Here is a 13,848-nt window from a genome sequence, read left to right on the forward strand (position 1 = left end):
TATTTTTTCCCACCATCACCAACTGAAGGGAAACAAATATTGATTACCGTTCATATAAACATGCTGTCTCCATAACTGTTGGTACTGCGTCCATCTGTGCGCGTCCTGCACGTCGGCGGTACCGTTGGTACCCTGCAGGCCAGCCTGCACATGCGTGAGGGTACCCTGCATCACCCCCACCGCCACTGGGTGCCCTGAAATTGGTGCCACCGGGCTGTTTGCCACCTGGGGCTGTTGTGGTGGTAATTGATATTCCATCCTGTATAGCGCCATGGTCAGATTTGATTATTATTTTTTTTTTTTTTTGGAAATGGTTCGATAAAATTTCGATGGTTCTTTTTGAATTCTGATTTTAATAAGAATTTGCTACTAATTTGGTGAATTACAGTGTTTCTGGCAGTTTGAAATTTGACACCGCTTTTCTACCTGACTGTACCAAATTTTTTAGTGTTTTTTCAGGTTGTTGGATAGGAAATTTAATGAGGATTCCAAAAATGTGCTTAAAATAGTCATATTCCCACTCCAAGTGGGTTTTACAAGCGATTTTGCCCCTGACTGTCCTTTAAGCTGTGTTTCCAACACTTTTAACTTTGACACTGTTTTTCTCCCCGACTGTACCAAATTTTGAAGTGCTTTTCCAAATTATTTGATAGGAAATTTAATGAGGATTTCAAAAAAGTGCTTAGAATAGTCATTTTCCCACTCCAAGTGGGTTTTACAAGCGATTTTGCCCCTGACTGTCCTTTAAGCAGTGTTTCCAACACTTTAAATTTTGACACCGCTTTTCTCCCTGACTGTACCAAATTTTAAAGTGTTTTTCCAGATTATTTGATAGGAAATTTAATGAGGATTCCAAAAATGTGCTTAAAATAGTCACTTTCCCACAACAAGTGGGTTTTACAAGCGATTTTGCCCCTTACTGTCCTTTAAGTAGTGTTTCCAGCACTTTAAATTTTGACACCACTTTTCTCCCTGACTGTACCAAATTTTGAAGTGTTTTTTGAGATTGTTTGATAGAAAATTTAATGAGGATTCCAAAAATGTGCTTGAAACGGTCATTTTCCTACTCCAAGTGGGTTTTACTAGAGATTTTGCCCCTGACTGTCCTTTAAGCAGTGTTTCCAGCATTTTAAATTTTGACACCACTGTTCTCCCTGACTGTACCAAATTTTAAAGTGTTTTTCCATATTATTTGATAGGAAATTTAATGAGGATTCCAAAAATGTGCTTAAAATAGTCACTTTCCTACTATAAGTGGGTTTTACAAGCGATTTTGCCCCTGACTGTCCTTTAAGCAGTGTTTCAAGCACTTTAAAATTTGACACCACTTTTCTCCCTGACTGTACCAAATTTTGAAGTGTTTTTTTAGGTTATTTGATAGGAAATTTAATGAGGATTCCAAAAATGTGCTTAAAATAGTCACTTTCCCACTACAAGTGGGTTTTACAAGCGATTTTGCCCCTGACTGTCCTTTAAGCTGTGTTTCCAACACTTTAAACTTTGACACTGTTTTTCTCCCTGACTGTACCAAATTTTGAAGTGCTTTTCCAAATTATTTGATAGGAAATTTAATGAGGATTCCAAAAATGTGCTTAAAATAGTCACTTTCCCACTCCAAGTGGGTTTTACAAGCAATTTTTCTCCTGACTGTCCTTTAGGCAGTGTTTCCAGCATTTTAAACTTTGACATCGTTTTTCTCCCTGACTGTACCAAATTTTTAAGTGTTTTTCCAGATTATTTGATAGGAAATTGAATGAGGATTCCAAAAATGTACCTAAAATAGTTATTTTCCCACTCCAAATGGGTTTTACTAGCGATTTTGCCCCTGACTGTCCTTTAAGCAGTGTTTCCAACACTTTAAATTTTGACACCACTTTTCTCCCTGACTGTACCAAATTTTGAAGTGTTTTTTTAGGTTATTTAATAGGAAATTTAATGGGGATTCCAAAAATGTGTTTAAAATAGTCATTTTCCCACTCCAAGTGGGTTTTGCAAGCGATTTTGCCCTTGACTGTCCTTTAAGCAGTGTTTCCAGCACTTTAAATTTTGACACCACATTTCTCCCTGACTGTACCAAATTTTAAAGTGTTTTTTTAGGTTATTTGATAGGAAATTTAATGAGGATTCCAAAAATGTGTTTAAAATAGTCATTTTCCCACTCCGAGTGGGTTTTACAAGCGATTTTGCCTCTGACTGTCCTTTCATACTGTGTTCCTGGCAGTTCAAATTTTGACACAGCTTTTCTTCCTGACTGTACTAAATTTTGTAGTGTTTTTTTATGTCATTTCATAGGAAATTTAATGAGGATTCCAAAAATATGCCTAAAATAGTTATTTTCCCACTCCAAGTGGGTTTTACAAACGATTTTGCCCCTGACTGTCCTTTAAGCAATGTTTCCAGCACTTTAAACTTTGACACCGTTTTTCTCCCTGACTGTACCAAATTTTAAAGTGTTTTTTTAAGCCATTTGATAGGAAATTTAATGAGGATTCCAAAAATGTGCTTAAAACAGTCATTTTCCCACTCCAAATGGGTTTTACGAGCCATTTTGTTTCAAATGGGATATATTTTTAGATACACAGTGACCCAAATATATTTTGCGATGACCTAAGTGCGATGATCTAAATATAATAACAATGTGACGGGCAATAAAAATCGTGCCAAACAAATGATTAAAATCCCTATTTTTTTCAAACATTCAAATCGCACGATATCTCTCTAATTGGTGACTTTTGGCCTGATTGTTTTTAATAATAATTAGATATACGATCCTCAATTTCTATCCTTTTACTTATAGAAGCAAATTTATTTCTGAAAACATGCCAATTTGGGAAAAGACGCACTTTCCGCACGTAAAACCGGGCGGAAAGTGGATTCCTAATTGTTGCTGGAAAGATTAATTTTCCACCCTCCGGTACGTAAAGTAACTATTACTTCACTGTTTTCTAAAATTCAGTTTGTTTATTGCTTTGTCCACATTATTTTATTGATACTCCCTGTTTTATACAGGGTGGCACACTTTACTATTTTGAATTTAATAAAAAATTTTATCGAACCATAATTTCTCATTTTGAAAATGGATCTAGTGGTTACCAAAACTTTTTTCCCAAAACAATTACGTTAAATCGTTCCAAGGAATGCCAGATTGGACACCCTGTATACACTGTAACAAACACCACCTAAAATATCGTTATTGATTTTTTCCCAAACTACACTACTAAGTCGATTGATTTCCAATTGATCCGGAACAAATGGAAATTTAAATTTTAGGCATATACAGGGTTAACCAAAATCAAAAGTAGTTTTAAGCTACTTAAGGACTTCAATCCTCCGTAACTCGGTTAAATGGCAAAATTCAAGGAAATGTTTAGATACAAAAATTGTAGGAAATTTAGTTTTCTACTAAAACCTATAAGAGACATTTTGTCCTTAAAGGTCTCAGAAGGGAGATATTTGCTTAGGAATGTTTACTGGTCGCAAAATGTCTGAACGTTTACTTACGGAATTTCAATTCCCCATAACTCGGTTACATGGCAAAATTCAGGGAAATGTTAAGAAACAAAAATTGTAGGGAATTTAATTTTCTACACAAACCTCAGAAACATATTTTGTCCTTGAGGGTCTCAGAAAGGAGATATTTGTCACATTTCTAGGTTTTAGAAAACGTTGTTAAAACACAACAAAAAACAATTTCCAAAAAAGAAAAGAACTAGACACTGCAAAAGTTGTTTTAAGTGCGACAAACAGTTCCGAAGATATTTACAACAAAAAACATTTTTCCAACACCCTGTATAAAGGTACGTTTATAGTAGTGAGGGGTAAAATACAAATACTGTGTTTCTGACAGTTCAAATTTTGACACCGATTTTCTCCCTGACTGTACCAATTATTTTAGTGTTTTTTTAGGTTATTGGATAGGAAATTTAATGAGGTTTCTAAAAATGTGCTTAAAACAGTCATTTTCTCACTCTAAGTGGGGTTTCCAGGCGATTTTGTCCCTGACTGTTCTTTCAAACTGTGTTTCTGTCAGTTCAAAGTTTGACACCGCTTTTCTCCCTGACTGTACCAAATATTTTAGTGTTTTTCCAGATTATTTGATAGGAAATTTAATGAGGATTCCAAAAATGTGCTTAAAATAGTCACTTTCCCACTCCAAGTGGGTTTTACAAGCGATTTTGCCCCTGACTGTCCTTTAAGCAGTGTTTCCAGCACTTTAAATTTTGACACCAATTTTCTCCCTGACTGTACCAAATTTTGAAGTATTGTTCCATATTATTTGATAGGAAATTGAATGAGGATTCCAAAAATGTGCCTAAAATAGTCATTTTCCTACTACAAGTGGGTTTTACTAGCGATTTTTCCCCTGACTGTCCTTTAAGCAGTGTTTCCAGCACTTTAAATTTTGACACCACTTTTCTCCCTGACTGTACCAAATTTTGAAGTGTTTTTCCAGATTATTTGATAGGAAATTTAATGAGGATTCCAAAAATGTGCCTAAAATAGTCACTTTCCTACTCCAAGTGGGTTTTACAAGCGATTTTGACCCTGACTGTCTTTTAAGCAGTGTTTCCAACACTTTAAATTTTGACACCACTTTTCTCCCTGACTGTACCAAATTTTGAAGTGTTTTTCCATATTATTTGATAGGAAATTGAATGAGGATTCCAAAAATGTGCTTAAAATAGTCACTTTCCTACTTCAAGTGGGTTTTACTAGCTATTTTGCCCCTGACTGTCCTTTAAGCAGTGTTTCTAGCACTTTAAATTTTGACACCACTTTTCTCCCTGACTGTACCAAATTTTGAAGTGTTTTTCCATATTATTTGATAGGAAATTGAATGAGGATTCCAAAAATGTGCTTCAAATAGTCACTTTCCTACTTCAAGTGGGTTTTACTAGCTATTTTGCCCCTGACTGTCCTTTAAGCAGTGTTTCTAGCACTTTAAATTTTGACACCACTTTTCTCCCTGACTGTACCAAATTTTGAAGTATTTTTCCAGATTATTTGATAGGAAATTTAATGAGGATTCCAAAAATGTGCCTAAAATGGTCACTTTCCCACTCTAAGTGGGTTTTACAAGCGATTTTGCCCCAGACTGTCATTTAAGCAGTGTTTCCAGCACTTCAAATTTTGACACCACTTTTCTTCCTAACTGTACCAAATTTTGAAGTGTTTTTCCAGATTATTTGATAGGAAATTTAATGAGGATTCCAAAAATGTGCCTAAAATGGTCACTTTCCCACTCTAAGTGGGTTTTACAAGCGATTTTGCCCCTGACTGTCTTTTAAGCAGTGTTTCTAACACTTTAAATTGTGACACCACTTTTCTCCCTGACTGTACCAAATTTTGAAGTGTTTTTCCAGATTATTTGATAGGAAATGTAATGAGGATTCCAAAAATGTGCCTAAAATAGTCATTTTCGCACTCTCAGTGCGGTTTCCAGACTATTTTGTCCCTGACTGTTCTATCAAATTGTGTTTCTGTCAGTTCAAATTTTGACACCGCTTTTCTCCCTGACTGTACCAAATATTTTAGTGTTTTTTCAAGTTATTGGAGAGGAAATTTAATGAGGATTCCAAAAATGTGGTTAAAACAGTCATTTTCTCACTCTAAGTGGGGTTTACAGCCTATTTTGTCCCTGACTGTTCTTTCAAACGGTGTTTCTTGTAATTAAAACTTTGACACCGCTTTTCGCCCTGACTGTACCAAATATTTTAGTGTTTTTTTATGTTATTGGAGAGGAAATTTAATGAGGATTCCAAAAATGTGCTTAAAACAGTCATTTTCTCACTCTAAGTGGGGTTTCCAGACGATTTTGTCCCTGACTGTCTTTTAAACCGTGTTCAAATTTCAGACCACATTTTCAATTGATTTGAAAATTTGTTCCATCAAACCAGTTTTGGTAAATAACTCAGAAACGGTGAAAGTGACGAAAAATTAGCAAGAGACCAAAAATATTTCTAATCAACTCCTTAACCCAAACCCGTAAGTTTGCACCACCATTTTTGCTCCAGTATACAGGGTGTGCATGAAAAGTACGGTGATTAACTGTTTTTGGTCACCCTGTACGCAATTTTTCAGATAGAATTTTTTGCTCTACACCACTGAAAAGAGGAGCTCAAAACGGTTAATTTCAGTGGTTCAACGTCCCAAAAACTCCCAAAAATAACCGAGTTACAGGGTGCTCAAATTTCAAACCACAATTTCAACTGATTTTGTTGCTTCAAACCAGTTTTTGTTGAATAACTCAGAAACCGTGAAAGTGACAAAAAATTTACAGAAAACTAAAAATATTTCTAATCAACTCCTTAACCCAAATCCGTAAGTTTGCCCGACCATTTTTGCATCCAGTATACAGGGTGTGCATGACAAGTATGGTGATAGACTATTTTTGCTCACCCTGTACGCAATTTTTCAGATAGAATTTTTTGCTCTACACCACTGGAAAGAGGAGCTCAAAACGGTTAATTTCAGTGGTTCAACCTCCCAGAACTCCCAAAAATAACCGAGTTACAGGGTGCTCAAATCTCAAACCACTGTTTTAACTGATTTTGTTGCATCAAACCAGTTTTTGCTAAATAACTCAGAAACGATGAGAGTTACGGAAAATTTGAAAGAAAGCTAAAATGTTCGTAAAGAACCGCTCAACTTATCCCTGAAAGACACGTTATCAGTGCCGCTACTATGGTATACAGGGGGTGCACGAAAAGTGACAATGACTGGGAAAAAATAAACTTTACGTCCAAGAACTTGTGATTTTTAGGGACACCTTGTATATGCCTCTAATTCAAATTTAAAAAAAAAAATTGGAAAAATTAAGTAATATTTTAGGTGTTTTGTAGTTACTGAGTGGGGAAAACTCCTCCAGGTGACCACCAGGTTCCACTTCCAAGAGTACCACTCCACGGACAGGTAAAAGGAACCTACTTTCTAGCGGGTACCACTAAACTCATGCCTAGCACATGCTATATAACCGTAGCTCCCGCACACGCAAAAATCTCCTTTTTTTCCGTTTTTTTCCTTCGGAACCAAATCACCGCGAACCTGGAGCAGGATGAAGATGGTACTTCGTCCTGCAGAATTTGAACGCGGGGGCGCCGATTCGCGCACTCACGAAGACCGAACTAGACTTGGACGAAACCGCGGTCTCGCCGATACACAATCCTCTGGGGGACCTTCTTCTGGGGGGGACACCCGGTGTAAGCACTCTCGCTTTTACCGGGTTTTTGTGCAAAAGCCGGAAATCTATCTGCGCGACTGTGTTTGTTGATGCTGACCGATTGTTTTACTTCTTTCTCTCTCTCTCTCACCCCTTCCCTGGCTTTTTCTCTTTTTTTTTTTTTTTTGATCAGTGGCGTACGCGTTTCTTTGTTTGTTATTAGATGTTTATATGTTATTCAAAGCTACGGTTTTTCAGTGACAAAAAAAAAGTTTGAAATAGTTCTTTTAGGGACTCGCAGATCTTGTCTTAGTTTTAGAGGAATAACTCCCTTCTGACACCCCTGAGGGCAAAATCTCATTCTTATGTTTTTGTAGAAAATTAAATTCCCTACAATTCTTGTTCTTTAACATTTCCCTGAATTTTGCCTTGTGGCTGAGTTACAGGGGATTGAAGTTCCGTAAGTAAACATTCAGACACTTTGCGCCCACTAAACATTCCTAAGCAAATATCTCTCTTCTGAGGCCCCTGAGGACGAAATGTCCCTCTTAGGATTTCGTAGAAAATTAAATTCCCTAGTATGTTTGTTCTTTAGCATTTCCCTGAATTTTGCCCTGTGGCTGAGTTACACAGGATTGAAGTTCCGTAAGTAAACATTCAGACACTTTGCGCCCACTAAACATTCCAAAGCAAATATCTCTCTTCTGAGGCCCCTGAGGACAAAATTTCATTCTTAAGTTTTTGTAGAAAATTAAATTCCCTACAATTTTTGCTCTTTAACATTTTTCTGAATTTTGCCCTGTGGTCGAGTTACGGGGGATTGAAATTACGTAAACATTCCTAAGCTAGTTTATCCTTTCTGGTGCCCTTGAGGGCAAAATGTCCCTCTTAGGTTTTTGTAGAGAATTAAATTCCCTAAAATTTTTGTTCTTTAACATTTTCCTCAATTTTGACCTGTGGCTGAGTTACGGGGGATTGAAAGTACCTAAGTTAAACATTGAGCCTTAAACATGAAAATTGACTTTAAAATCCTAATTTTTGGGTTCTAACTCAGATTTTTAAGGCTAGAAGCTTAAAATAACAGAAGAAAGACCTGAAAATTAACTTGATTGCCCATTTACAAGTTTCTGAGTCAATTTTCAACATTTCAAAGTCAAAATGAAAGCTTTTAAGTCAATTTTTAAGTTGGAAAGTTCAAAACAATATCTGAAACATGAAAATTGACTTAAAACCCCATTTTTTTGCTTTTAATTTTGATTTTTAAGGCTAGAAGCATACAAATTGACTTGATAAGCACAAGTTTCTGAGTCAATTTTTTACGTTTGAAAGTCAAACTGCTTTCAAGTCAATTTTTAAGTTGGAAATATTGAAAACAATATCTGAAACATGAAAATTCACTTAAAACCCTAATTTCTTGCATCTAACTCACATTTTTGAGGCTAGAAGCGTGAAATGACAGTCAGAGACCTGAAAATTGACTTGATTGTCCATTTACAAGTTTCTGAGTAAATTTTTGACGTTTAAAAGTCAAAATGACAGCTTTCAAGTTAATTTTTAAGTTTGAAATTTTGGAAACAGAGAAACATGAAAATTGACTTGATTGTCCATTTACAAGTTCTGAGTAAATTTTTGACGTTTAAAAGTCAAAATGACAGCTTTTAAGTCAAATTTGAAGTTTGAAATCTTGGAAACGGTCAGAAAAATGAAATTTGACTTAAAACCCCATTTTTATGCTTTTTACTTTGATTTTTAAGGTTAGAAGCATAAAAATTGACTTGATAGGCCAATCACAAGTTTCTGAGTCAATTTTTGTCGTTTAAAAGTCAAAATTACAGCTTTCAAGTCAATTTTTTAGTTGGAAAAGTTGAAAACAATGTCTGGAACATGAAAATTGACTTAAAACCCTAATTTCTTGCATCTACCCCAGATTTTTGGGGCTAGAAGCGTGAAATAACAGTCAGAGACCTGAAAATTGACTTGATTGTCCATTTACAAGTTTCTGAGTCAATTTTTGACGTTTAAAAGTCAAAATGACAGCTTTCAAGTCAATTTTTAAGTTGGAAAAGTTGAAAACAATGTCTGAAACATGAAAAATGACTTAAAACCCTAATTTCTTGCATCTAACTCAGATTTTTGGGTCTAGAAGACTGAAATGATAATCAGAGACCTGAAAATTGACTTGATTGTCTATTTAGAAGATTCTGAGTCAATTTTTGACGTTTAAAAGTCAAAATAAAAGCTTTCAAGTCAATTTTTAAGTTTGAAATCTTGGAAAGAGTCAGAAACATGAAATTTGACTTAAAACCCCATTCTTTTTGCTTTTAACTTTGATTTTTAAGGCTAGAAGCATATAAATTGATTTTATAGGCCAATCACAAGTTTCTGAGTCAATTTTCAACGTTTCAAAGTCAAAATGACAGCTTTCAAGTCAATTTTTAAGTTTGAATTCTTGGAAACATTCAGAAACATGAAAATTGACTTAAAAACCTTAATTTTTTGCTTTTTACTTTGATTTTTAAGCCTAGAAGCATAAAAATTGACTTGATAGGTCAATCACAAGTGTCTGAGTCAATTTTTGACGTTTAAAAGTCAAAATAAAAGGTTTTAAGTAAGTTTTTAAGTTGGAAATGTTGAAAACAATGTCTGAAACATGAAAATTGACTTAAAACCCTAATTTCTTGCATCTAACTCAGATTTTTGGGGCTAGAAGCGTGAAATAACAGTCAGAGACCTGAAAATTGACTTGATTGTCCATTTACAAGTTTCTGAGTCAATTTTTGACGTTCAAAAGTCAAAATGACGGCTTTCAAGTCCATTTTTAAGTTAGAAACAATGTCTGAAACATGAAAAATGACTTAAAACCCAAATTTCTTGCATCTAACTCAGATTTTTGGGTCTAGAAGACTGAAATGATAATCAGAGACCTGAAAATTGACTTGATTGTCTATTTAGAAGATTCTGAGTCAATTTTTGACGTTTAAAAGTCAAAATAAAAGCTTTCAAGTCAATTTTTAAGTTTGAAATCTTGGAAAGAGTCAGAAACATGAAATTTGACTTAAAACCCCATTTTTTTGCTTTTAACTTTGATTTTTAAGCCTAGAAACATACAAATTAACTTGATAGGCCAATCACAAGTTTCTGAGTCAATTTTTGACGTTTAAAAGTGAAAATGAAAGCTTTCAAGTCAATTTTTAAGTGGGAAACTTTGGAAACATGCAAATTGACTTAAAAAACAATTTTTTTATATTTTTTTTTTCATTTTTTTTTCTTAATTATTACTATTATGTACTATTGACAGACTTCTTTTTCTACACACAATATAACATTCTCATCAATTAACTGAATTAACAAGTAAAATACAAATCCAAAAACGCTTTATTTTTTATTTTATTTTTTTTTTATTTCAAACTTTAATGCATTTACGAACACGTTATTCAAAGTGGTGGAATTTTTTTAACGTTTATTTTACATGAATATTGCATGTAAACGATACACGAATACGGTTATCGCTTATGGGAATTTGAAAATCAAATTTAATCCGCCTAATAGAACAATAAGTGCTCAACGAAAAGGTTTTCTTATTCAGTTATTGCTAAGTAATTTGTTTAAAAGCTTTTATTCTTTTTAGGTTTTTTTTTTGACAAATTTTCCAGTAGCGTCCCGTATTTTCTCTAAGACTGAAAATAAAAAAAGTTTGGGCAACATGCTGAAGAAAATTAAGAAAATACTACTGAAGCATGTTAAAGTGGTTTGACATAATGACTTTGTTGACTTTGACGCTCTCTAGCGGCCAAACAAGGCAATCAATTCAGTCATGAAGGGATATTTTTGGAAAGCTTGGAATCTGGGCTACCTTCTCTCTTCTATGACATTTTAAAGTGAGTTGTCAAATAACTGAGTTATTCAAGGTCAAATTGAAACACGTCAAACTGGTTTGACATAAAAACTCTGTTGACTTTGACGCTCTCTAGCGGCCAAACGGGGCAATCAATTAAGACAAAAAATAATATTTTTGGAAAGCTTGAAATCTGGGCTATATTTTCTCTTCTATGACATTTTAAAATAAGCTGTCAAATAACTGAGTTATTCAAAGTCAAAGTAAAACACGTCAAACTGGTTTGACATAAAAACTCTGATGTCTTTAACGCTCTCTAGCGGCCAAACGCAGCAACCATTCAACTCATGAAGGGATATTTTTGGAAAGCTTGGAATCTGGGCTATATATTCTCTTCTATGACATTTTAACGTAAGCTGTCAAATAACTGAGTTATTCAACATCAGAGTGAAACACGTCAAAGTGGTTTGACATAAAAACTCTGTTGATTTTGACGCTCTCTAGCAGCCAAACGCAGCATACATTTAAGTTATGAAAGGATATTTTTGGAAAGCTTGGAATCTGGTCTACCTTTTCTCTTCTATGACATTTTAAAGTAAATTGTCAAATAACTGAGTTATTCAACGTCAAAGTGAAACACGTCAAAGTGGTTTGACATAAAAACTCTGTTGAATTTGACGCTCTCTAGCGGCCAAACGGGGTAACCAATTAAGTCAAGAAAGGACATTTTTGGAAAGCTTGGAATCTGGGCTATCTTTTCTCTTCTATGACATTTTAACGTAAGTTGTCAAATAACTGAGTTATTCAACGTCAAATTAAAACACGTCAAAATGGTTTGACATAAAAACTCTGTTGAATTTGACGCTCTCTAGCGGCCAAACGCAGTAACCACTTAAGTCATGAAAAGACATTTTTGGAAAGCTTGAAATATGGGCTATCTTTTCTCTTCTATGACATTTTAACGCAAATTGTCAAATAACTGAGTTATTCAACGTCAAAGTGAAACACGTCAAAGTAGTTTGACATAAAAACTCTGTTGTCTTTAACGCTCTCTAGCGGCCAAACGCAGCAACCATTCAACTCATGGGGGGATATGTTTGGAAAGCTTGAAATATGGGCTATCTTTTCTCTTCTATGACATTTTAACGTAAGCTGTCAAATAACTGAGTTATTCAACGTCAAAGTGAAACATGTCAAAGTGGTTTGACATAAAAACTCTGTTGAATTTGACGCTCTCTAGCGGACAAACGGGGTAACCAATTAAGTCAAGGAAAGACATTTTTGGAAAGCTTGGACTCTGGGCTATATTTTCTCTTCTATGACATTTTAACGTAAGTTGTCCAGAAACTGAGTTATTCAACGTTAAAGGGAAACACGTCAAAGTGGTTTGACATAAAAACTCTGTTGAATTTGACGCTCTCTAGCGGACAAACGGGACAATCAATTAAGTCATGAAGGGATATTTTTGGAAAGCTTGCAATCTGGACTATATTTTCCCTTCTATGACATTTTAACGTAAGTTGTCAAATAACTGAGTTATTCAACGTCAAAGTGAAACCCGTCAAATGTGGGTTTTACATAAAAACTCTGTTGACTTTGACGCTCTCTAGCGGCCAAACGCAGTAACCACTTAAGTCATGTAGGGATATTTTTGAAAAGCTTGGAATCTGGGCTATATTTTATCTTCTATGACATTTTAACGTAAGTTGTCAAATAACTGAGTTATTCAACGTCAAAGTGAAACACGTCAAAGTGGTTTAACATAAAAACTCTGTGGAGTTTGACGCTCTCTAGCGGCCAAACGCAGTAACCATTTAAGTCAAGAAATGATATTTTTGGAAAGCTTGGAATCTGGGCTATCTTTTCTCTTCTATGACATTTTAACGTAAGCTGTCAAATAACTGAGTTATTCAACGTCAAAGTGAAACACGTCAAAGTGGTTTGATATAAAAACTCTGTTGAATTTGATGCCCTCTAGCGGCCAAACGGGGCAATCAAATTAGTCATAAAGGGACATTTTTGGAAAGCTTGGAATCTGGGCTATCTATTCTTTTCTATGACATTTTAACGTAAGTTGTCAAATAACTGAGTTATTCAACGTCAAATTGAAACACGTCAAAGTGCTTTGACATAAAAACTCTGTTGAATTTGACGCTTTCTAGCGGCCAAACGCAGTAACCACTTAAGTCAAGTAGGGATATTTTTGGAAAGCTTGCAATCTGGGCTATCTTTTCTCTTCTATGAAATTTTAACGTAAGTTGTCAAATAACTGAGTTATTCAACGTCAAATTAAAACACGTCAAAATGGTTTGACATTAAAACTATGTTGACTTTGACGCTCTCTAGCGGCCAAACGCAGTAACCATTTAACTCATGAAGGGATATTTTTGGAAAGCTTGAAACATGGGCTATCTATTCTTTTCTATGACATTTTAACGTAAGTTGTCAAATAACTGAGTTATTCAACGTCAGAGTGAAACACGTCAAAGTAGTTTGACATAAAAACTCTGTTAATTTTGATGCCCTCTAGCGGCCAAACGGGGCAATCAAATTAGTCATAAAGGAACATTTTTGGAAAGCTTGGAATCTGGGCTATCTTTTCTCTTCTATGACATTTTAACGTAATTTGTCAAATAACTGAGTTATTCAACGTCAAAGTGAAACACGTCAAAGTGGTTTGACATAAAAACTCTGTGGAGTTTGACGCTCTCTAGCGGCCAAACGCAGTAACCATTTAAGTCAAGAAATGATATTTTCGGAAAGCTGTCAAATAACTGAGTTATTCAACGTCAAAGTGAAACACGTCAAAGTGGTTTGACTTAAAAACTCTGTTGAATTTGACGCGCTCTAGCGG

At 34.9% G+C, this 13,848-nt stretch overlaps 1 protein-coding gene across 5 annotated transcripts in view; it reads right to left on the minus strand.

Moving 5' to 3' along the window:
• The window catches only part of Pdp1 (PAR bZIP family member Pdp1), a 181,899-nt gene that overhangs the window by 103,234 nt on the left and 64,817 nt on the right, over nucleotides 1-13,848 (minus strand). For 2 of the 5 annotated variants that reach the window (XM_081988764.1, XM_081988763.1), the window contains exons 1-2: nucleotides 6,928-7,214; nucleotides 48-259 (exon numbers count right to left, since the gene is read on the minus strand). The exons of 1 other annotated variant lie outside the window; for it this stretch is intronic. In XM_081988764.1, coding sequence (XP_081844890.1) covers nucleotides 48-259; nucleotides 6,928-6,953 — 238 coding nt within the window. In that variant the 5' untranslated portion in view covers nucleotides 6,954-7,214. Of the gene's footprint in view, nucleotides 1-47; nucleotides 260-6,927; nucleotides 7,215-13,848 lie in introns of those variants that run through there. 2 more of the 5 variants (XM_081988766.1, XM_081988765.1) reach the window with 2 other exon arrangements.

Source organism: Ips typographus, linkage group LG10, assembly GCF_016097725.1.
Source record: "Ips typographus isolate SLU linkage group LG10, UJ_Ityp_2.0, whole genome shotgun sequence".
Taxonomy (NCBI): Eukaryota; Metazoa; Arthropoda; class Insecta; order Coleoptera; family Curculionidae; genus Ips; species Ips typographus.